Below are 26,410 nucleotides of genomic sequence, written 5' to 3'. Positions count from 1 at the left end.
ATTCCATAAGTTCACACTCAAGATCCCAGTTCATTTAGACTTCACATCTGCCTCCACTCTAATCCAATCACACATATCAAAATCTCTGAAATTCGAATTACTCTCTCTTAATTCCAAGAAACCACACCTGAACTTTGCAACAATGCTATTTTCATCCTTCATGTTCCCTATACCTATTTAGAAACAATTCTTTATACCCCTTTTTAAATACATTTATGTTTATACTTTCCTTTATCTCCTATAAATCCAATAAATCTGACAATAACAGTAAAACCTAATAATAAATAATGAATAAATAATGCGTAAATACTACAGTGCAAGATTAAAAAACATCTTTTGTAGTTTTTGGCGCCCTCTAGTGACCGCCACCTTCATTATTTGTTTGTTTTTATTCACCTTCAGACATAAACGTCACACGAGAAAATATTAAAATAAAATAATTAGATGTAAAATTAGTGTTTGGGGGTGTTAGTGCAGGTTTTAGGGTCTGGTGGTGAGCTCCTCTGCATCATCCGCTGGAATGTAAACAGCGGTCATATCACCTCTGTCACCATTTTGCGGAACTGTTTGGGATTAGAACCGGTCGGTGCAGAGTCTGATCCGGATTGTGATGAACATATATGTATTTTCTGTCGGTTTTAGAGGATGAGAATACAGCCCTGACATCGTCCTCGGATCTGGGGGCTGATGATGAACGCGGATGGAAAAGCCCTTTTGTCAGTCGTGCTCTTTTCTCCCAGCTGACGCGCAAACGTCCCGCGGCCTGAAAAGCGGAGCAGCTGGCACGGAGCGCACACGACGGAGAGGATGAGGAGGAGGAGGATGATGCCGTGGCGGAGATGAGTGGTATTAATAGGAGGGCTTGAGTGTCACAGGCTTTCACTGTTGAGACCGGGGGGCTTGGCGGAGAGTCGGTGGACTGGGCTTTGGGGGGGCTTCTGATCCTGACTGTGCAGTTGGATTAAAAAAACAACAACAAAAAAACAAGAAAACAAAACAAAGAAAATCCAATAACAAACAAAAACACAAACAGGAACTCGCTGCGTGGTTCGTATCAGGAGACAACATGGACAACGTGTTGGCAGTTCTTAATTTGGGCGATTTTGCCCAAGCTTTCTCCAAAATGGGAATGTTTCCTGTGTTTGATCTGGCGTATTACATCGTGTCCATCCTCTACCTCAAGTATGAGCCAGGTGAGTGTGTTTTTGCGCATTTCTTGTTCATAAAACAACCGCATTTCAGTCAGATTAAGCACAATATCATGGAGGTTTTGCATGTTTTTGGCGCACACATGCACCGGCTCTGTGCGTAAAATAAAACGCATATATAAAACAGACGCAAATCTAATAGAATCAACATGTTTTTTCCTTGAAATCTGCAAACACCTGCAGGTTAAAACTTAAATATAAACTTTGATATTTGCATTAGCTACTTAATGTATTTCTAATAATAACTAACTCCTACGTTTTATGCATGTGGAATTCCTAAACTAACCACATGTCAGTCAGATTGAGCAGAAAATCATGGAGGCTTTGCATGTTTTTGGCGCACACATGCACCGGCTCTGTGCGTAAAGTAAAACGCATATTAAAACAGACGCAAATATAATAGAATCAACATGTTTTTTTCCCCTTTAAATCTGAAAACACCTGCAGGCTGAAAGTTAAATATAAACTTTGATATTTGCATTAGCCTCTTAATGTATTTCTAATAATAACTGTTTTATGCATGCGGAATTCATAAACTAATAACCACGTCAGTCAGATTGAGCAGAAAATCATGGAGGCTTTGCATATTTTTGGCGCACACATGCACCATGTCTGTGCGTAAAATCAAACTCACATTACAACAGACACAAACATAACAGAATCCACGTGTTTTTTTTTTATTTTTTTTAATTTTTATTTAAATGTGAAAAAGCTGCAGGTTAAAACTTAAATAGAAACTTTGATATTTGCAGTAGAATCTTCATGTATTTCTCATAATACCCAACTCATGTTTTTTCTGCTTTCATGACATTTTTAACCTCTGTGTCTGTAACCATAGCTGCACATTTCTGTAATATCCTTACAGGGACTTTATGTTGTTATCTGCACACTCTCCTTATAAAGCATGACCTGTTACATAAACCACTGCTGCTTGATGTGAGGGAATGTGTGTTGCTGCAGCTGCCTGACCCCATTTACACTGAGGAAATCACTGGAGTAGATTATGGCACTGGGCTTTTGGTAATGCCTGATATTTTCCAAGATTTAACTCCTTTGAGCAACAGGAGAATGTGGACGGTGAAACCTGATAGAAAGCCTGTGCATACCAGCAATAAATAGACGGTCCTGAAATAGACGGCAGTGGGCCTCTGAAGACCCTCTGCTGCTCACTTGGTGTCTTTAACTCCACGAACAGACTCTGTGATACTCAAGAGTTCATTGAAAACCTAAAACACAATCCCTAAAACCCAGTTGTTTTGTCTTAAAGTTAACTCTGACTTTAGGTGAGAGTGCAGGTATTATCTAGTCTTTATTTTGAAGATGTTTGGAGCAAAAAACAGAAAGAAAAAAAAATCATCCCAACAACCTCAAATGTTAAAGTTTAGCACTGTCCTCTGATGTGCATGGCATCTACACATTCATTTCTTTCTCAGTTCTCAGAAGGAAGTAAGTTATAAGGTTTCAATTAGAGATAAACTGATGAATTATACACATCATTTGGCTCAAATATTGACCAATAGCTGACATCAAACTATATGTATACATCTATATGATCTATATAATCTTGAATTTGTGATGTCTTGTTGAATATTTGACTTCAATTTTGTCATGTTTTATTAACTAGAATTACTCACAGGGTGGGAAAATAACATAAAAACTGCGCCAAGTCATTTATATGCTCAAAAATCAGTTTGATTCTACGTTCCACATTTATTTTCTTTATTTTTACAGATACAGATTATTTTATTAAAGCACTTATTACTTAGTAGATGTTCAGTTCAGCAGTTATCTGGATGGATCTATTGCAATGAAAGCCCATTTTAGACTCACATAATCTGTTTTTTGCGTGGATAGGGGTTTATAGGACCAGTCAGCTCAAAACCATCAAAATAAAATCCACTTCTGTTCACGTTCTAACGTCAGTATCAGCAGAAGTTCACACCAATGGCTGGTGATGGATAGTAGGTTCCTAAAATAAAACCTTTAAAGATAGAGATTACTCACACCTCGATTTTCTATTAGTTTGTTTAGTTACATATGTATAGATGTTGATTCAGATTCATTAAATTGAGGAAAAAGTGAACATTTCAGACATGCATAATGACTTTTGGAGTAATATCAAGAACCACAGTGAGTTATAGTTCCTATTCATGTGATTAAAGGTGAATTTGGACTTTTTTTTTTCCATGTCCTGACTTTTACTAATCTGTATTTTGTGAAGAAACTCGATTGAAAATATAGAATACAACAGAATAAATAAGAAAAGGAGCCTTTATTATCAATGCATTGTAAAAAATACAAAATAATTTAGTTTAAAATGTCAATAAAAACTAAAACCTGTGCGATTTTTTGGTAATAGAACGTAAAGTAAATGTATGAAAGAAAAATGGTGTTTATGACCTGAATATATAATAAAATATCAGTGTGTGAAAGATTTAAAGGGTGTGAAAAGCAGACATCAAAGCAGAATTCACATATTGTTTAATGTAAAGGAAACTTCATTCATCCATATATGAAAACAGGAAGTGAAATAGGAGTTTGAGACTAACATTGGTTTTATTTAAGAATATGATTTAGTGAAATGTGATTATATGAGCGAGAAATGAATGAATGAAACAAACAAGTAAAAAAAAAAAAATGAAAGAAACACAAAATAAGAAAAACTACTGAAGGATAAAAACAAACACAAAGGGATAAATGATTCAGTCAAGTTATGTGACTTTACATATTTTACAGTCAAATGAGCTCTGCTGTTCATTTGCATCTTCTTCTCGCCACCACCTCAGCTCCAGGTCGTAGTTCACGCTCAGAAATGTGAACGCCCTCGAGAACAACGTGCACGAGGCCGGACGGAGACAAGTGTAGGGGTCAGAGGTCACGGGGGCCTGACAGTTGCAAGGCAGGAGAAGCATCTGAGCACAGTATATTTATAGGGCGGCATTTGTCAGGATCAGGTTCCCTTCGAACCCAGACCAGGATCTCTCACACACCTGTTTTTGGAGATTTGTGCAGCAGTCGGCGCCGCTCGCTTCTCGATTTACTGGAGCTGACCAACAAAAGCAGCCACGGCGAACTGAGACGAACGTGTAGACACGAAACATGACGGGTCTGTGGTCGAAAATGAAACAGGGAGGGTCAGGACCCAGTTTCAGAAAGTACAGGATGTATTCAACGACATGAGGTCATGATGGACAGAGGGTCAGGATGGAACAGAAGACATGTCCGAAAGAAAGAAAGAAAGAAAGAAATGTTCGAAGGTCATGCATTCTGTTTTCAGAAACAAAAACAAAGGAATAAACAAAAGTCAGAAACAGATGAAATAAAGAACAAAATGAGAAACAATTAAGCTAAAATAGTTATAATAATAATAATAATAAAATTGTATGTTTTGTTCAAAGATCATAGATTTTGCTTTGAGAAAGAAAGGGAAAGGCAAACAAAAGTCCAGGAAAAATAAACAAATCCAAAACAAGCAAACAAACAAGCAGTATGCATCTTCAAAGGTCATGCAAGACGACAGACCAAAGAAATAAACAAGTCAGAAAGAAACAAAGGAGACATTCAAAAACAAACCACCAATGAACAAACAGAAAGTGTGTGTTGTTTGAAGGTCATACACTTCAGGTTCGACTAAAACATGAGACTGGAAAAATGAACTGTAGTTCAACAAATGATGCAAACTTGAAATGACACCGAAGTAACGTGACGTGAAATGTCTTCACGTATAAAACATGTTTATAAAACACAGAACATTCATCTGCATGTTTCCTATGTTGAAAGTGAATATTTAAAACTTGTAAACTGTTGTTTTTACACAGATGTTGAAGATGTGTGTCCTTGAAAGCCTCATTTTCAGTCTGTGAACGGTCGACTCTTAACTGTGTGAAGATCCTGAGTCAATATTAGCTGATGGTTTATCAGGGTGTGTTCGTGTGGGTGTGGATGTAGATAAAACACAGTAACACACATGGACTGAGATGATAAAGTCATGTTAACAGTCCTGCACCGATGGGCGAAACTGGGCACACAGATGAATGAATGAATGAATGAATGAATGAATGAATGAATGAATGAAAGAAAAATACATCTGGAAACAGGATCTAGAATATTCAAGATCACTTTTCTTTTCTTTTTTTTTTTTTTTAAACCACAGATCATATTGTCTTCACAGTATAAATATGTATAAAATAATGTCATACAGGAAAAATAAAATAACCATGAGTGATTAATATGAGTCAAACAATTAACAATTTGAGACTGAATAAACAACTGATCAACCCTCAAACTACAACAAAGTCAGACTGAAAGTGTCATCATGACTTCCTTTCATTGCATCATGATAAAAAAGGGAAATTTTCAACCTAAACCAAACCAGCTACAAAACAGTAACAGAAGAATAATTAAAAATAATCATGAAAATCTGAAATGGAACCCCTCTCTGCTGTGATGTTTGCAATCCGTTCAGCCATGACAAACCGCTCCATCACTTTTCCCTTTAGCTTTTCTGTCTTAAAGCCCCGAAGGCCTGAAGGACCTAAATATGTTCATCTATAGAGATCTGAAGCTCCGCCCCTTCTGCTGGTTCTGCATGGGACTTTCTCTCAGAAAACAACAGTATTACAGTCACTGAGAGACAGTGAGATCCCCTTTGTATGATTCAACATTTCCACATATGATGTTTGTCACTTTAACAGATAATTTCCCAAGTGCATAAAGTGTGAGTTTGTTGTAAAACTGTTAAAGTATCAGACTGTGAAAATATGGAAATAGAAAAACTGCACGCTGAAGGTCATGGAGGTGATGTTATTGTAACCGTCTCTGAATCTGAAGATGTCTCTGCAGCTTCGACATGACCAGACTAGACACATTTTCACATCTTTAAGACTTTTACACCTCACTCTAGAAGAACTAGATGTTTCTTTACTACGTCTACCACAATCCATGACTTTTTAGGCTTGGAAAATTATCTTTTAATTTGAAAAATGATCATATATGTAAATAGTGACATAATTCAGACAGGATCAAAAATTATTAATCTCTCACCATTGATTTATTTTATTTTTTATCAGTCACCATTGATGCTGTTGTGTTTTTTTCTGAAATTAGGTCCCCTGGGGCACAGCAGAAGGGGCGGGGCTTCAGCTCTATTAGAACTCAGTTTTATTATTTATTTTTGTCATTATTATAAAATACTATATGTTAAGGCTATAGTTAACATGCTTTAGAATATCTGAATTCAGTCTCTGCATTTTAACTATTACACACACACACACACACACACACAGTACTTAGCATTAGCATTAGCACATAGCAGACATTAGGAGCAATTATCAGCTCGTATCATGTTTGCAGTTCAGTTTTATCAGAGATAATAGTAAAGTTTAGAATGTTTAAACTCTGCTCCAGTGGGAGCTGCTGCTAAACAAGACTGAATTACAAAGGTAAGAGGTAAACTCACTTTATTATCTCAGTAGGGAAGTTTAGTGCATTTTACCCACCTAGCATTAGCATTAGCATTAGCATATTAGGAGCAGTGAGCTGCCATTGAAGATGCTTGGAGACCAACTCCAGATCTGCAGCACTTTCAAGACAATTAACCTATATGCACCTTTTTTTTCAATTGTTAAGTTGAAGAAAAATGCTTATTTGTGAGTTTAAATAAAGAACAAAAATCAGTTAAAAAATTCAACAAGACAAAAAGGTCATATAAGACAAACCACATCACAACTCAGTCAACAGTAATGAAAGTGGACGTTAATTATAGGACAAACACACCTCCAGAACCTTCACCGACATTCATATCTATCTATCTATCTATCTATCTATCTATCTATCTATCTATCTATCTATCTATCTATCTATCTATCTATCTATCTATCTATCTATCTATCTATCTATCTATCTATCTATCTGTGTGTGTGTGTTATAGCTTTATATGTGAATATTATGCTTTTTGTTGTATGATAATTTCTTTCCTGCTACTTTATTATACCTGAATGGATTGAGATTCAGATTGTAACCTCGACCCTATCCCGTCTTACAGGCTCAGTGGAGGTTTCTCGCCGGAGTCCCGTGGCCTCGTGGCTCTGTGCCATGCTCTACTGCTTCGGCAGCTACATCCTGGCAGACATCATGCTTGGACACAGCCCCCTCGACTATTTCCAGCACAACAGCCACATCCTCCTGGCCTCAGCTGTCTGGTGAGAGAAGTCATCAGAACTGTTTTTAACCTTCGTCAGGTCCGGTTTTACAGATGGAAAAGAGGAACTCGAACTATTAAGGTTTATATGAAAAAGACCTGGAAGATTGAATTCTATTGGATCTGGTTTTGAAGCACAACCAGAATTGGTTTCTAACAGAGAAAAAGTCCTTAAACTCTGTTTGACAAGTAAAAGTGAGACATACTGTATGTGGTCTTTTGTCTGTTTTGTGCAGTGATAATGTGTTGATGTTTGCTAACTTGAGTATCACACAATGTGGCTGCTGTAGAGGAGCTGAAGTATACTGTAATAGTGTAATAGCTTTCAACACCATTAGAAAAAACATCCTCAGTTTCATTCATTTTTGCCTGCTTTGAAAATGGGAAATAGAAACTCTTATGAGGAATAAATTCTGATATAGGAAACGTTTAACTCAGTCGACCGACTGTTGTAGAAGAATGAGGCAACTCCCACAGCACCTCCTGGACTCATCTTTTACATTCATAGATATATCATATTTGTAATTAATGGATTGAAACAGGATTAATCCATTTCTTTTGACTGGTACTCATATTACTTACATTCATCATCAGAGTGGTTTATGGCTCCAAAACAGTTTATGGAGATGCATCTAATTCATCTTTTTGCAACTTTTTAAAAGCTGTTTTCAATTCACTCAACATTTTATGGAAACATGGCTCCTCTTGTATGAGCAGCGTCAAATATGATCAGTTTCCAACACAAACTTCACATAATATATGCACACAACTCTTAGAAATTTAACCATTAATTGATCAAATATTTTCTCTGTAACTCATTAGCACTACATACACGTTTATCATATATTATTTGTCACTTATTGCCATACATATTAATACCAGATTGGCTCTTTAATGATATGAAACACTTATTTTGTATCACGCAGGAAAACATAAAAAAGATGATTATTCATTCCTTAATTTATTAATTTTGCATTTTAAGCCATAAAGACCCAGTGCTACTTTTATAGCAGTTCCCAAATGAATTTCTCTTTACATTTAACCTTTCTTTATTTTTATTATATTTATATTATACTTTATATTTATTTATTTATCACCGTTTATTTTAATATTATCCTTGTTATTTTGCATTTTTTCAGTGAAAATCAGGTATTTCCCTGTATTGAATTCACTGATCATGTACAAACAGAAAATGCAGAAATGGAGAAAACTGAAGAAAAAGTGACTTTTTCAGCAAAGACATCAATAACTGAATGTAAGAACAACTGTCTCCATCCACCATCACTGATCCAACTCCATGGGTTTCACTGGTGAATCAATGTTGTAGAAGATGACAGTGTTTCCATGGTAACTATGGAGCCTCTGAACATCCACATGGGTCATATCTGATGACCATGAAAAGATGAAAAACTGTATTTTACACCCATTATTTACATGCATTGATAGGATTAGTGGATCCACAGATATTAATCATTTACATCAGTAGATTGTTTTAGTCACTGGTGGATGTTTGAGTCTTTATGGGTTAATTTGATTGACATTAATGTGTTGAAATCAGGAGGTTTTTTAAGGAGATGTGTGTTTTTTTTAGTACAAATGATGACAGATGAAAATAGAAAATAAAATCAGAGAGGACATACGTTTGTCTAACGGTTCTTCACCTTTCTGCTCGGTCCAAACCCAGGTACCTCATCTTCTACTGCCCACTGAACCTCTTCTACAAGTGCGTGGCGTTCCTTCCCGTCAAACTGGTCTTAGTTGCTCTGAAGGAAGTCGTTCGCACCCGCAAGATTGCCGCTGGTGTTCACCATGCTCACCACGCCTACCACCACGGCTTCATCATCATGGTCATCGTTGGATACGTCAAAGGTGAGAGGGACATTGAATACCAGTGAACAACAACAGAGCTGCTGGAGTAAAGTGGAAACATGGAGCTCAGTCGAGTTGGTGAAGTAATGTTCGTAAGTAAGACGGATAGTGTGCACAGGCATGAAACGAACGACAGACAGACAGATAGACAGATAGATAGATAGACAGATAGATAGATACTTTATTGATCCTTTGCAGGAAATTGTTTGTTACAACAGTACAAGCAAAAACACACTGACCCATCACAAAAGACACCCACATACAACCAACAATGGCACGAAGAAGTGTTTAAAAACAGAATAAAATATATGCATGCATGCATTTATATATATATATATATATATATATATATATATATATATATATATATATATATGTGTGTGTGTGTGTGTAAGAAATGTTTTTTTTTTAAAGATTATAATTAATTATGTGGGTTTTTTTTAGTTTAGTTTTTAAAAAATATATTATTCATTTATATTTTTTATTTAAAAAAAAAAAAAAAAAAAAAAGAAAATGGAAGAAATTTAAGAGATATTAAGGCAGTAAGTGAGGGAAAAGGGGGAAGCCAAAGCAGAAAAACACATTACTCTGTAAATACATTCACATTTAACAAGTAGAAAAGCACTCAGAGAGCGCAGACCTCCACAGATCAGTCCCTGCCCCCGATCACCACCAAAATTTAATCATTTGTTCCTTGTGCCAGTATCAACATTTCCTGAAAATTTCATCCAAATTCATCCATAACTTTTTGAGTTATCTTGCCAACAGACAAACAAACAAACAGACAAACAAACCCCGATGAAAACATAACCTCTGCTGTTCCTTGGAGGAGGTCATGATTATTTTTGTAATATCTTCCCCAAATATTATGTTTTCACTCTTAAATAGTCAGATTCTGTTGCTTCATGACGCATTTGCATCAGTTTTCAATCCACTCGTTGTTCCTGTAGCTTCAGTTGTAGACAGGTGTGATAAATGTAGATGGTAGAGGGAAATTATAAAAATATCTCATCTATGTGTCATACGAGTTATAATAGTACATACAGTGTGCAGTCTGAATGTGTCAAATCCATGCAGTGGGTAGAATTACAGCGTATGTTTAAGAATAAAAAAAACTTGATGACAGGGAAATGTTATTAACCTTAACAGATCCCAGTTGAGAGGGAACATGTTCTAGTTTCTGTATTTAACATGTAAATGAAAAACAGTCTGAACTACACCGGTTTTAAAATGACTCTAATCCTAAAAGATGTGGCTGATGACCTTGTGGATGTTAAAAGGAGGTGGTTGTGGTGAAATACCAAAGTTTATGGACTTAAGACATGAACCCTGGTCTCCTGTGTTTGTTTTTTCCTTGTTGTGTTTCTTATTTTAGCCTCATTACCCCCTGATCCTTTTTATAACCATGACCAACATCTTTTCAGTCCGAACCAAACCACAGTTGCAACATTGTTTAGGTCACGGGTTCCGAAACTTTTCCAACACAAAACTCCCCCCAGAAAATTTATTTTATGTGTTCTCAGGACCTAAATGTGCACAGATGAAATTTTGGGCCGAAACACAATATCAACAACTAACAACATATTTAAAACAGTCCGAACATCATTTTCATCTTGTTTCTTTTACATAATTTTTATATTCTTGGATAATTTACTTTTTTTTTTAAAATCTTTTTGTGCCTGTTACATAGCTTTTGTTTTTTACGTCAACATTTTCACTGTTGCTTTTACACTTCAGAACATTTCCATCAGACACTTTTCTATTTTAATTAAGAAAGTGAACTTAAATGTCATATTAATGTGTGTATGTTCTTCTCATATGTTGTTACCAATAGAAAAAAATTCCCTGACCATTTTCCAGTTTAAGAAAAGCAGGTTTACACATCTTTAGGACAACACTACACGCTGAAAAACAGAGCTATAAGAGTTTCATTGCAATGAAAACTGATGCCCGGACCAAGTGTTAACATGCAGCAAGTTAGAAGTGAGACTATGCATGTAGAACAGAAATGTGTTTCTCTAAAGTTACAGTACAAACAGACTGACTGTAGATGAACATTTAGATGTATACGTGGTATAAAACACCAGATAGTTCACATTCTTTTAACAGGAGAATGAGAAAGAATCTGCATGTTACTGGTTTTAAGTGTACAACACTGGGTTACAAAAAAATGTTTTTTGCAAGTTGTCTAGGTTTTTTCAACTGAATTCGGACCATTTTGCACCGCTAAATCCAAAAATGACATCTGTTTTTCTCAATTAGGTCAGGTTTTTTTTGCTAATTTGATTTTGAAAAATTTGATCTTCTCACAAAATTGATTACATTTTTGTGACTTTATCAGTTGATTTTTTTATATAGTTCTCACCTAAAATAGGTTTTAAGAGGAAAAAAAATCCTTTGATTCCTGTTCGGTACAATGGTGTATTCACCGCAGATGTAGCAGAATACGTCAGGCTTATTTTTGCAAGATCTTCTAGTCGAAGCCATTTCATTCACCTGTAATATTAAAAAAAACATTAATCATAAATTGTCAAAAGTAAAATCTTCAGAACTCGTTTATAGCAAGAAATATGAAAGAATTTTGTGTCATATGATGTGAAAATGCCCATAAATGTAAGCAAAAATGTTCAAAAGCCAATATGTAGCATAGTTCAGAAAGTTGACCTGATTGAGCAAAATTAATGTAATTTTTGGATTCAGCACCAAAATTATCCTAAATCAGCTCAAAAACTTCAACAATAAATTTGTTGTTGACCAGTGTAATTTATCTGTAATGTTTGACTCTAGGCTTTGTTGCAAACCTTGTCTACACAAAATCGTTAAAGAATCAGCTGGTGATGCTGTGTATATGTTAAAGAAGAAAAAAGAAAAGGGGTGGGGGTTGTCTTTCTCGGTCACTGTCCCGACCCTGGACTGTTCGTGCTCCACTAGCGAGACCCTGAAGGCATCATATATAAAAAAGGGGAGGAAAGCCAAAGCCAAATAAGAGCAGTGACGCGAGACACAGACTTTTTTGTCCTCATTTTTCTCTGGTGTCTATTTTTATCTCTGTAGGATCTGGAGTGGCGCTCATGTCCAACTTTGAGCAGCTGCTTCGCGGTGTGTGGAGGCCCGAGACCAACGAGATCCTCAACATGTCATTGTAAGGACGTCGACCACCACCACCACCCCCACACATAAGGAAAAACACAAAGAGCTGCATTCAGACATATAACACAGACAACCTACTGAGTATTATTTTATATGTGTCACACTGGCGCCCTCTAGTGGTCACATCCAAAAATACACCGTTAAAGATACTTTTATCCACCTGAATCTACAGTTGCAGAAAAAAATATTAGACCATCCCTTGTTTTCTTCAATTTCTTGTTCATTTTAATGCCTAAAAGTACATTTGTTTGGATAAATGTAATGATAAACAACAAAAATAGCTCATAGTAGTTTAATTTCACAGCTGATATCTATCCATTTAACATGTTTTCTTGATAAAAACCAAAATCACTTCAGTTCTTACATCAGTATCTATGGCATTGTACTGACAAAAACAGTGCTTTTAGGCATTTCATGTTTTCTTTTCTGTCTGTTTTAGTCACATGATACACACAGGAGTTAGGACTGGATTGCATAAGCATTGTTTTGATGACTTTTGATGGTCTAATAATTTTTTCCATAACTGTATGATTATGGTGGATGAAAATCTTGAAGTTTAAGGAAATTTCATATCAACTTTTTTTTAAATTACACTTAAGAGAATAGTTTAAATGCTGAGTGAAATCAAAAAAATATTAAGATGAAAATATGAAGGATTTACTATCATTAAAGTATGTGTCCTTATCCACCCGAAGTTGAACATTACTTTTTGTGATTATGATACTTGATTATATGCATTTTCTGCAGCTTTATCCTTCTATTCCACCACATCTCAGGGGCAACAGGTGTACTTTTTACTTCACTACCTTTGTCTCTAAGCTTCAGTTCCTTTTACAATTTTTCATCTCCTTCCTGTCCAATGGAAAAACTGCAAATGAGTCGATTTTTATTATTTGTGATCAACTGAAGAATGCAGTATCTCTTTTATTGATCAACTTAAAGACCTTCCTCCTTACTAAACTAAATTACTCTGTCTTGCGGGAACGTGCTTTGTTGCCTTTTTTTTTTTCCCTCTCTTTTAATGAAAATCAGCTTTTCACTAATAATACATGGTTCTCTCAAGGCAGCAACACCACAGACATAAGACAACTTTACATTTACTATTATATGATGCATTAGTGTAAATTAAACCACCTACCGTATGAAAAATAGTTCAAATATGCTCAGTTTTAAACAGTGAAATCCATCAAAAACACCATATATGATACTAAATCCTTATCCTACATACTTTTATATTAGGTTTTTATTGTAAACCTGCTCTTGTACTAGATTCTTAGTTTCATGCTGTGGTTTTAGTCCTTTATTCAGTGTAATTCACCTTTGGATCATCTTCATCTGTCCGTTTTCCATCTCTGCAGCCCAACCAAAGCCAGTCTGTACGGCGCCATCCTCTTCACGCTGCAGGAGGCTCATTGGCTGCCGGTGTCCAAGAGCACCCTCATCCTCATCTTCACCCTCTTCATGGCGACAAGCAAGGTGAGCGCTCAGTGGTTCCGCACACCGCCGGGGTTATAGAGTCAAACCACCGTCACTGGCAGCAGAACGGGTCTCTGTTTTAACTAACGTTTAGTGTGTGTTCTCCAGATGTTCATTTTGTTTAATGCAGACAATTCCTTCCCACTAGATGTGAAACTATTAATACCAGTTGATAGACAGTCACTTGCAATATTTATCAAAACATATTTTACGTTATAAAATTTGTAATTTATATTACTTTTAGAAATTTTGTTTCATTTTGACATTAAAAAGTTGTTTTTTGCAAATACTTAAAAATGGCCAATTATTTTAAGATAAGATTTTATTTATCCCACCATGGGGACATTTCAGTCAACAGCAGCAGCATACAACAAGCAACTGCAGAGAGAAAAGACAGATGGAAAAACTATATACAGTATGTGTATTGAGCATGAAAGGAATAAAAACGGAAAAATATCCTGACGTGAATACTTCATAGGTGCTGTACATATGTGTGACACAGAACACTGAGTTAATTCAGTCACATTAGATTTGGTGGCAGCAAAGCATTAAAATGCATTTGTAAATGTAGACACAATCAAGTCTCTGGACACTTTAGAATTTTCTTTAGTAGATTTTGGCTCCATGAGGATGTAAAGTACAGGAGAACCAGCTCCTTTTACTACATCATTATGGGTGAAACGTTGAACAATCTCAAAATATTACTTTCTATTTTCTCTGTCTTCATAGATCATTTTGGATTAAATTTGTATTGATCTATGAATCATGAATGATGCTGACAGTTTTCAAACCTCCTTGTTCAGAGACTTTTATGGATTTTCTTCTAAATAGAATGAAAAATAATTAAATATATTAAGTTGAGGTTCCTTTATTTGTGGCTGAAGATAGCGTGGGTTTACAGTTAATAAAGAAAAGGAATCCATCATGATGCATAATTTACAGAATCTCCCAGAATAAACACCACTTTTTCCATCATGCAGTATCATGATTGTCATTCTCCTTCCTTTCTCTATCAGTGTTATTAAGGTGAAAGAACAACCTTTGAGAGTAACTACACTCTGAGGATGTCCAGTTTTGACAAAGACACAAATCTCTCTATGTGGAGATGTCATTCTTCCATCTTCACTTGCATTCAGTAGATTATATCGTCACAGTCTGCACACGTATCGTACCCAACATGATTACATCCCTGATGCAAAGTATAGTTTATGATAAATTCCTTCTATAACTAAAAAAAAAACACAATTATCAAACAACTAACCAAACCAATTAAAAAGAATATTTTCAAGTCCTGAGCCTAAAGTATTTCAAAACTGGACCCTGAAAGTAGAGGCTAATGATGCCTTCACATGCTATTGGAAAGACAGTCCCTTCCACTTGTGAATTCAACATTAGGAGTACGTTATGTTCAAGTGCAAAATGAAAAATGGCTGACACACAATTTGTTGTTAGCTGCTACTTGGGTAAAACGATTTCTGACATTAATTAATCTGCTTTATACTTTTTTTTTTTTTTTTTTCATAAATCACATATACTGTAAACATGCAAAATCATCAGCTAACAGCAGCAGTAAAAAAAATAAAAGTATTGTTTACCATTCGGGGTGAATCTCTGGATCTCCTCCATGTTCAAGAGTTCCAATTCATCTTGGCAGCTTGTGGATCAAAACTTTTTTCCCAGTTCTCCAGTGGAAAATACAGGGTGAGGGGGCATTCATAAGTACTTTTTAAGTTAGTAACTTGTATTTACTCTAATTCCCATGGCATGTGAAGATCCAGGTGGAGAATAACTGAATGTTTGTCTATGAAGTAACAGTAGTGAAAGGTCCGAACTGGTAAAGAATACTAGAGGTTGTTTCAGAGTCCAGGGTGCAAAGACCTGAAACAGGAGGCTGAAGCCCTCAACAGGGGAGCCATGAAGGTCTTCATTCGTCAGAATCCTCTGGTGAAGTGGTAGTGGAGAAACTGGGCTTAGATACACAGGAGAAGATGAGGATAACTGGAGGCAGGCGTTGGTTGTGAGCCACGCCTCCTCACACACACCTGTAGAGCCTTAACAAAAGAAGGAAAGAAAACAGCAGCAAGAAAACAGAACACCACAGATACAATATTAAGTATATTTAGCCAATTTTGCATCACCACATCAGAGGGCATTATCGTCACAATACAAAGGCTTTCAAATAATTAACCCCTTAACTTTACCAGGAACTTCTCTCATTTACCAGGATTTAGAAAAACCTCAACATGTTTCCACTTAAAGCGGCGTATGTCTTTCATCACCAATTTTCCATCAGATCTGTAAAACCCGAGTCATAGTCTAAGTACCACGAATCCTTAAGCCTTTCCGTGATCACACACCTAAATCTCTTCCCTTACGGTGAACAATTTCGAAGTGTACTCCACCATAAACAGTCCATTTATTTACAAACAGAGCTAGTAGGTCAGTCGGGCATTTTGGGAAATTTGTCACAACATGTATTGTGGGAAGGGGTGCTCCACACAGCTGCAGTAGCAAGAGGCAATGAAGCCGTTTCTGTGTTTGTTGCTGCTGCAGCCATAATGCGGCTGTGTGTAGCTCCGCCTCCTACATTGCATGTTGCGACAAATTTCTGAAAATGCCAGAATCTCTACTCTGGAAAAACTGTCTGAAATACGTTGCCAGAGACGTTCAGAGTCATTCAGTAGACGGGTTAATTGTGTTAAAATTTTTTATCAGTTTTATTAGATATGTTTCTGGATCACAGGTTCACTGAAGATGAATGTTATATTCTACACATTCTTCTGATGACTGCAAGAAAAATGATCACTATCAACTGGATGAAGCTTAACCCCCCCACGACGGTTCAATGGTTACAAAAAGTCAGACGTGTATATGATGGAGCGCTTAACAGCCCAGTTACAACTAAAACTCCATACATTTAAAAGGAGATGGGCTCCAATCCTTGATTATCTCAGTTAGGTTTTGGTTCTTTTTTCTCTCTCTCTTTTTCTTCCCATTGATGTAACCCAAGGTGGAAAAATAAATAAATAAATAAATAAATAAATAAATAAAATGGTATATGTACGTATACTGTAGGTTTCATCATTACTGTAATATGCATCTCTAAATGTGGACAATGTAGAAATATATATAATAGGAATGTACATTTATCTTCACAGTGTAATCCAAAGGAATGTACATTTACAAGAATGGAAGATATATATATGAAAGGCTGTTTTACCCTTTTCTATTTTCTTCTTTTCCTCTTATTGTATGATGAAATCTAATGCATACATTAATGTAAGGTGAAAGCTACTCTCAAGGCAGTCTTTTTGTTTCCTGTTCATTACCTGTCTTTTGCTGATAATGGCAATAAAGTTAAAAAAAATGTAATCAGATTAATCATGATGATGGATTAATCCACGTTAATGCGTTAATTTTGACAGCCCTATAAAGAACACACTGTCCACTGTTCAGAATGATCCATTACAAAGTGTGTGCATTGTTGTGTCATGTTGTTTTCAAACTCACTTATTTAATGCAAATAAGCTGAAACTTTTCCACTCATATTTCATTTGTCTTCTATCTGTGCCCCGCCCCCAGGTGGTGATGACAGCCCGTCACTCCCACGGATCCCCCTTCACCCTCATCGAGTCCTGGGTTTGCCACCTCCTCTTCGGCTCCCCTCTGGCCGGCGCTGAAGAAGACCACCACGCCGCCGCCCCCACCTCCCCCCTCAAAACCAAGGAGGAGCTGAGCGACGGCGCCCGCAAGAGGAAGGCCAAGAAGGCAGAGTAGGACGCCGCCGCGCTGCCCAACAAAACTAAACTGCATCTGATTGGCCCTCATGGCTGTCACGTGACGGGACTCCCCATCCTCTCTGGGGAAAGGGGCAGTTTGATGTTTTACCAAATGAGACCCTTTCGATTAGAGCTAAACGGTGCTTTCTGCGTTTTCCACAGCACAGGGACTCTGTAAATACCACGGCAAATGTTTCCCACTTCAACCCAACCCGGACGTCTCAAACCTGTTTATTTACGTGTTCGTGAGCGTCTTCGTGATGGCAGGAGGTGCATGGTTCCTTTAGGGTGGCCTCCGTTCCCCTTCTGTAGGCGTGTTCCCGGGTGTCCTCGGTTTCCTTTTAGTCCATCCACTGTGTTTCATAATAGGAAGAAAATGAACACACAACTTAATAAGCAATCTGAAAATCAAATGTGAATAAAGCATTATGTGAAAACTGCCGCTTTTTACATTGAAACGACTTGAATAAAACCAAGACAAACATCGTGTCTTTGTGTTGAGTCAGATGTTTATAATGATTATGACAAACACGAACAGATAGTTCATCAATAAAATTCAGTATTTATTATCAGATGCACAGAAAAAGAAAACAGTTTCAGTGTCTTCTATAACAAAAAAGAAACACATTTATCAAACGAATAAAAGGGTTAAAAAGGAAATCAGATTACATATAGTCAATTTTTTATCACTATTTCAGACAAAGGCTTTCACATAATTGATGCAAGAATAATTTCACACTTTAACCCTCTGGTATCCGGGTGCGCCTTTTAGGCACACTTTGCACTTTGTGTTAAAAAACTTCATATTATTTTTCACAATTTAAATAAGGTTAGAATTCAAAAGTTGTTCATTTTTGCATGATCTTTAAAATTCTGTCCACCAACTAAAATGTGCACATTGTAAACAAAAGAAAATGACCAGACTAGCATCTGTCTGCCAAGTGTGCCTAAAACGCACTATTTCTAACATTTGATCTGTATGATTAGGACTGAGCTGGATTTACAAGAATAAAATCAAATCAGAGCAGAAAAATAAATCAATATGTAATATTTAATAGTTAGATTTATAGGTGTGCATTTTACGCACACTTGGTGACAGATGCTAGTGTTTTTGAACATTTTTGACCTAGCGCCAAAAATAATAATGCAAATTAACCAGTGCTGCTGTTAATCATTGACATACGCCAGGATGAAAAAATCAAATTACATGTGATCCAATTTTTATGTAGTATATTGAAAAAAATATTTTTTGTGTGTTTTTGCATCCAAAAAATGGTTTGTTTACATTACAAACAACGCATTTAAAGGGTTAAAAAATGTGACAATTATTGAGTATTTGGTATTTTTATTTACGGCTCAAGTTGATGAAAAAGAAAAAAAAAAAAGTAAAAGAATTAAAAACAAAATGAATGAAATTTTTTTTGGACATTATTCCACAAGTGTGCCAAAAACACACACTCAGTGCTTAGTGAGGGCCTCGCTGGACAGGATACCGGAGGGTTAAGTTGATAATTGGAAAATTTCTACTTTCAAATATATTTTTAAAAATGACTTAAAATTGTCATCAAAGTGTTTAGATTAAAGAGGTGTGGAGTTCTGTGAAAGATGCCAATGCACTGGAGTGTAAAGATATGAAGTCAATTTATTCCCAGTGACGGGCCGGTGGATTTCTGTGACCACTAGAGGGAGTAGTGAGTCACTCTACTGGTCTCCCATGGTGACGAAAACTAACACCACAGGGCCTTTGAGCAAAGTGTCTGAAAGTGATCACATGGGATGAGAACCACAAAGAAACAACTTTTAGAGATGCTAAAGAAAAGGTATAATGAAGGTTTAAAGGGATTATGGGATGTTATAGCCTTTGGTAAGTTGCCATTTGTTGATCTACGGTTCATACTAAATAAAAATAATAAATGAAGCAGACCAAAAAAAAAAAAAGGATACAATCAAACTAAAATTCACAAAGAGTGAACAAAGTATTGAGTGAAACAAACAAAAAGCGAACATAAGACTAAAATGATAATAAAATGAGCAAAATGAGCAACAGAATTAAAAAAAATATTAACAATTTTAAAGAGCAAAAAATAAGCAAAAGTAACAAATGTAACGAACAAAATAAACTAAAATGAACAAAAAAATGAACAAATGCATAATTAAAACAGACAGAATAAGCAACGAAATTTTAAAAATTAACAAAATAATTTTAAAAAGAACAAAAAATAAGCAGAAGTAAGAAGTGACAAATGTAATGAACAAAATTAACTAAAATGAACCCAAAAAAAAAATGAACAAACACAACTAAAATGGACAGAATAAGCAACAGAATTATAAAAATGAACACAATCATTCCAGAAAGACCTAAAATAAACCAAATTAACAAAAAATTATTAACTAATGAACAAACTGAACTATGTGATTTGTGGTTTTACTGTGGCTGTTTTAGTCTAAAAACAGAGCTAAGCTAAAAGAGCTATGCTAACAGAGCTAAGCTAACAGAGCTATAATGTAAACTATCAGCTGATGCAGCACGTGAAGGTTGTGAGACAGTGTTATTTTGAGCGACTGTCAAAATAAGTGTGTATGAGTTTTAGTTTGAAGATGAAAACTTGACAATTCATAAATACAGATGTGTGGAAACAATTGTTTATCCTTTATTCAGTGGCTGATCCAGTCTGTGGATACATAAGGTTGATTTTTTTGGTGGTTTTGGTTTTAAGTGTGTTCTAGTACCAGAGTGACCCCTGCTGGTCAGAGTCTGGAATAACAAGACTACATAGAACACCTTTAAGAATGCACTGAATTATCATGGACTGGAACAATCGTGGTACTTTTGTTTGTTATAGTTTAGCTGTTTCATACACATAAATGTAATAAAATGTAAAAACTACATGTTAGGTTGTGATTGATCATATGATGGTTTTGATGGAAACCAAAGGGTCACACAAAAGTAATACATGGAAATAAGAAAATAATGAGTACATATTTAACATTATACTCAAGAATTCTATATTAAAATAAGTGCAGAGTTGTGGTAAAAAAATGGAAATATTTACACTTTGCACAAGAGTTTAAGGAAGGGTAATATTTGAAGTGATTTTGGAGACTGAAACTATATTTGTTCTAAAATGTCAGACCGTATCGCTGCCTTGGTGGCCTCGTCTCATCCACAGCGGCTCAGGAGGAAGTTGGACTGTCATCATAAACCGTGTTACATAACGCCGGGGCTGCTGGGAGGTGACAGGAAAGGTCTGCGGTCAAACGGAGGTGATGTCCTGAGAAACTCCGCAGCCCCCCCGCTGTGTTGACAAACCCTCGAACACAGGCAATAAACCATCTTTAATGAACTTTGCAGGAGGTTGTTACACTCGACCTTTTCCCCTTCGCATTCCTGACAGGAGCAGAAAACATCAGGGAGTCGACAGCACGACGTTAGAAACAGAAAACGTCTGAACAGCACTGAGGAGGACTGACCTGGGTTTAGTTTAGTTTATTTTCTATCAGTGGTTTACAAAGTATCTGAGCCAAAAATAACACAGGTCAACAACAAATGTATTGTTTCAGTTTTCTGAGCTGATTTAGGATCATTTTGGTGCTGAATCCAAAAATCACATTCATTTTGCTCAATCAGGTCAACTTTCTGAACTATGCTACATATTGGCTTTTGAACATTTTTGCTTACATTTATGGGCATTTTCACATCATATGATACTAAATTCTTTCATATTTCTTGTAATAAACGAGTTCTGAAGATTTTACTTTTGCCAATTTATGATTAATGTTTTTTTTAATATTACAGGTGAATGAAATGGCTTCGACTAGAAGATCTGGCAAAAATAAGCCTGATGTATTCTGCTCCATCTGCAGTGAATACACCATTGTACCTAACAGGAATCAAGTCACAAGTTTCATAAAGTGTGCTTACCAATCTTATTTTGGTATTAAACTTGGTGACCAAGATAAAGTTTGGGCGCCACACATGGTATGCAAGTCATGCACCGAGTATCTGCGTCAGTGGACCAAAGGCCAGAAGAGTTCTCTGAAGTTTGGAATTCCCATGATTTGGAGGGAGCCGACAAACCATGTCACTGACTGCTACTTCTGTGCTATTGATGTGACTGGAATCAACAGAAAGAACCGAAGCAGCCTCAAGTATCCTGATCTTGAATCAGCACGTCGTCCTGTAGCTCTTACCTTTATCAATATCTATAATTCAGTTTACAGGAATTAAAGTTTGTAACACTTAATAAATACATCCTGTTAGAAAATGATTTTTTCTCTTAAAACCTATTTTGGGTGAGAACTATATAAAAAATCAACTGATAAAGTCACACAAATGTAATCAATTTTGTGAGAAGATCAAATTTTTCAAAATCAGATTAGCAAAAAAAACCTGACCTGACTGAGGAAAACAGATGTCATTTTTGGATTTAGCGGTGCAAAATGGTCCCAATTCAGTTGAAAAAACCGAGACAACTTGCAAAAAACATTTTTTTGTAACCCAGTGTTATTAGTTACTTATTGCCATACATATTAATACCAGATTGGCTCTTTATTGATATGAAACGCTTATTTTGTTTCACGCAGGAATGCATAAAAAAAGATCATTATTCATTCCTTAATTTATTAATTTTGCATTTTAACCCATAAAGACCCAGTGCTACTTTTACAGCAGTTCCCAAATGAATTTCTCTCTACATTGAACCTTTCTTAAGTGATTTATCACCATTTATTGTAATATTATCCTTGTTAATTTGCATTTTTTTCAGTGAAAATCAGATATTTTCCTGTATTGAATTCACTGATCCTATAGAAACTGAAAATACAGAAAGAGAAAACTGAAGAAAAAGTGACTTTTTCAGCAAAGACATCAATAACTGAACATAAGAACAACGGTCTCCATCCACCGTCACTGATCCAGCTCCATGGGTTTGACTGGTGAATCAATGTTGTAGAAGATGACGGTGTTTCTATGTTCACTACAGAGTCTCTGAAAGTCCAAACAGGTCATATCTGATGATGATTTAAAGTTGAGAAACTGCATTTTACCGCAATTGTTAACATGTATGGATTAATGGATCAACAGGTATAAACATTTTACATCAGTGGTCTTTTGGTCAGTGCAGGCTGTTTGGGACTTTATGGGTTAAAAAACACAACTACTTCAGCCTAAAATAATCTACTATCTCTATATTCAAAAGAACAAGAATGAACGCAGAGTAAATATTGGATTCTCCTCTTCAAAAACCAAAATTAAGTCCAAATGTGTGTTTTTCCAGACGACACTCTGGCTGAGGCTTCCCTGCTCCTTTGGGCAAGGCAGCAGGTCGGAGGCGATGGAAGGAGTGGACGTGGTGAGAGTCTGTGGCGGTGACATGAAGTGAAAACCTCCACACAGAGGAATGTTCGCAACATCTGCAGATCCCATCACACACACACACACACACACACACACACACACACACACACACACACACACACACAGGTAACCTGATCCGAAGGCCATGTGGGAGGCTCTGGTCTACATCGTACTATCATTTTTATTCATCACACACTGAAAACATCATGTGTTAACTGATTTTTATCACACATATAATAAACTTTATCTGTGTGTGACAGTGTTTTAGGCAACATGGTAAAATAGATGATCAAGTCAGGACAAAAAAAAAAAACTACAACAGGAGTAAAAACAGCAGATTTTCACAGCAGAAATTTTAGATTAAATATTAAACATAATGTGCCTGCACTTAAAAACCCCACGGCCTTCAGCCCACGCCAGGGTTTCCTTATCATTGACTATCTGCTGCTGCCCCCCCCCCCCCCCAGATGAAAACTACTGGTACACGCCAAAGTTTCTGCACATATGGACGGACAGACGGACAACGAACTGATGACAATACCCTGTGGCGAAGGCTGAGGGTAAAAACTACAGCAGTCATTCTGAATTTGGTAGAAAACTAATGCAAAGAAGTGTTTTTAAATCGGTAATAGTAAAAAATAAATAAATAAATCATTAATAGTAAGGTAAAAGTTGCATCATAGTTTGTTTTATAGTTCGTAACAGACACAAAACATCCTACAGGTAAAAAATGATAAAATAATGAAATAAGAAATACGTGTTGATGACAAACACTTCTAGGCAAATACATTTCTCTTATATTTATTTTGTTGTTAATGTATTCTATAGCAGCGTATAAGTGAAAGTTAAATGACTTAATCTTTAAAAAGCTAAATAGACCGGAGGCTTGAGAAAGTTTGACAAACGACAGTGGACAGAGACCTTTGTTTATATGTTCAGTTAATGATATATTTTATTGGAAACATCACATTTTCTTCACCTTTCTCTGTTTTGATACAATAACCTTTGAATTTACTCTGAATTTTTATGAACATCCTCATAATCAGTAAATTAAATATAGGAAAATACCTGATTTTCACTGAAAAATGCAAAATACGTAGGATAATATTATGATAAATGGTGATATAGATCACTTAGGGAAGGTTAAATGGGAAGAAAATTCATTTGGAAGTCGCCATCAAAGTAGCTGTAAGTCTTTAAGGGTCAAAATGTCAATTTTACATTTACTTTGTTCAAGAATTTGACTAAATTTTTTACAAATTTACCAAAGTTTTAGGTTAGGTTGAACTTCTGATTCTACACAGAGAAACAAGATGTACATAAAAGACAGAAACATAAATTTACACCAAATAATCCCAACAATAAACATTTTAAAATACCAGGGGACTAGGGTTTTAGCTACAGGAAACTAATTCAGTTCAGCAGTGCAACACCTTAACTGCACTTGGTATAAAAAGATGTGAATTTTACAAAATGACAAAAAATTGCAATGAAAAATTCTCCCTTTGAACCCAGACAGAAAATGTGCTTTTTGGGGGGGTCATTTTTGACAGATTCTAACCTTTTCTGAGACTCCTACAGGTCAGATGACCAGTATATATTGTATAAGTGGTTGAAAAGTTATTTAATATTTTAGAACAATGGATATTTGTATCCACAGGCAAATGTTGAGGTCTTTAACCCTGTAAAGTCTGAACCATTACATCACTGACAGAAAATTTCAGTTCTTTGAAACTGGAGCCTTTATTGGTCCTTCTGAACAACCAAAACATTTTTTTTTTTCAAATATCAATTTTCATGTATGAGTTTCAGTTTTGTATCATATTTGATACATCTGGTCTCAATGCTCAAACATTATTATTTCTGAACACACAAAAAGATAATATAACACAAACATGTCTAACACATTGGTAATTCCTTTTCAAATTTGGTAAAGTTCTGCCTCTTTCCTCATTAATAACAGTCTTGGCCTCTGTTATGTTCTGACACACCTTTATTTTTCCCTCCTTTCTCTTTTGCGGGTTTTGTTAATTCTTTACACTTTCGGGTGATTAGTGCTCTCTCTTATGTTTTTTTGCCTTGATAACACTTTTGTAAAATATTACGTATTTAGTGTGTTTCTTTAATAGATGGACAATTGGTTTTCCCACCGGCAAAGCCTATAAATTGGACCGGCGCTGGGCTCTCTCTCTCCACCTCCTCCAGCGATGCCGGCGTCCGGAGCGCGCACGTCGAGGCGCGCATCCACTCCACTCCACTCCCCGCAAGTTGCTACATGCCAGCGGGGCTTTTGTTAGCCTTTTGTTAGCTTCTCTTTTTGTTTGGCCAGGTGGATCCGGACGTCCTGTTTTGGCTTTTCTTTCGTTACGGCTTATTTTGTGGTTTGATTTTTTTGATAGTGTAGCGGTGCGCTAGCAGCTTCTACGACTCTGTACAGGTTGGCCTGTCCAGCGCACCGTCCTTATGTTTATTTAGCCGGTCCACTCTGGTCTTTTCTTTTGTTACTTTGGGCACGGGGTTTTAAAAGGGTTAAAAGCAGCTTGTTTTCAACGAAAGAAGTGAATCAACGAAGAACAAAACAAAAATAGATCAAATATAATAAAATATTCTTTTGGATTATACCCTTTGACTCCGGTGTCCTGTGTAAATATGTTTCACCTTTTGGGCTGTAACAGCCTCTGGTGAATGAATTCCTCCCCCTGGTGGATTATCCGTGTCTTGCATGTATCTAATTGTATACATCAGGTTTTTCAAGGCAAAAAATATCCCACTGATCATGTAGAAGGCTTCAAAACTCATGTATCAAATATGATACATTTGGTGTTATAGGGTTAAAGGCCGAATGTCAATAGTTTTCAGAAGAAAAATCAGTTTTGCAGTTCTGTTATATTTTAGCAACAAACACTCAAAGTGTAAAAAGACTATAAAAATATCATTCTATAAAGACTCTGTAGACTGTATAAAAATGTCACACAAATATTGACAAAATACAAACTTACAAAGAAATAGTAAAATATACAAAAAGCCAACTCTATACTATTTATTGAAGAAATATGTACAACATATAATGGATATATACAGGTAATTTAGGATATATAGAAGGTAAAAAAAAAAAAGTCAATTTTGTGTAAAATAAAAACTATCAGACCTAAATTAAAACTCTTTGGCTGATGATAAACATGTTACTGTAAATGTGGGGGGGTTCATGTTGTGCAATCTGTCCTCCCGTCCTGTTTGTTGGACTTTTCCAGGACGTGGTTTTCAGAGGAGCTTTAGGGCTGGAGATGAGGATGTGAGCCAGAGGGGGAGGGGGAGGGGGAGGGGGGGGGTGTATAAAGACCAGAGCAGGGGAGGACAAGACTGAAACTGTGCA

At 36.1% G+C, this 26,410-nt stretch overlaps 1 protein-coding gene across 1 annotated transcript; it reads left to right on the top strand.

The window, feature by feature from the left end:
- Positions 1-412: 412 nt before the first annotated feature.
- tmem38a (transmembrane protein 38A) lies at positions 413-18,170 on the top strand. The gene is made up of 6 exons (XM_030132947.1): positions 413-1,193; positions 7,252-7,408; positions 9,092-9,276; positions 12,331-12,418; positions 13,785-13,902; positions 17,485-18,170. The coding sequence occupies exons 1-6, from the start codon at positions 1,067-1,069 to the stop codon at positions 17,677-17,679; spliced, it is 870 nt and encodes a 289-aa protein (XP_029988807.1). The 5' UTR covers positions 413-1,066; the 3' UTR covers positions 17,680-18,170.
- The last annotated feature ends 8,240 nt before the right edge of the window (positions 18,171-26,410 follow it).

Source organism: Sphaeramia orbicularis, chromosome 4 (assembly GCF_902148855.1).
Source record: "Sphaeramia orbicularis chromosome 4, fSphaOr1.1, whole genome shotgun sequence".
Lineage (NCBI taxonomy): Eukaryota > Metazoa > Chordata > Actinopteri > Kurtiformes > Apogonidae > Sphaeramia > Sphaeramia orbicularis.
The sequence above is the reverse complement of the archived record's forward strand: the minus strand, read 5'-3'. Positions and strand labels throughout refer to the sequence as shown.

Coding starts and splice junctions, on each gene's coding strand:
- tmem38a (XM_030132947.1), top strand. CDS start 1,067: ATGGACAACGTGTTGGCAGTTCTTAATTTGGGCGATTTTGCCCAAGCT. Junction 1,194..7,251: donor CTACCTCAAGTATGAGCCAG/GTGAGTGTGTTT, acceptor CCCGTCTTACAG/GCTCAGTGGAGGTTTCTCGC. Junction 7,409..9,091: donor CTCCTGGCCTCAGCTGTCTG/GTGAGAGAAGTC, acceptor GTCCAAACCCAG/GTACCTCATCTTCTACTGCC.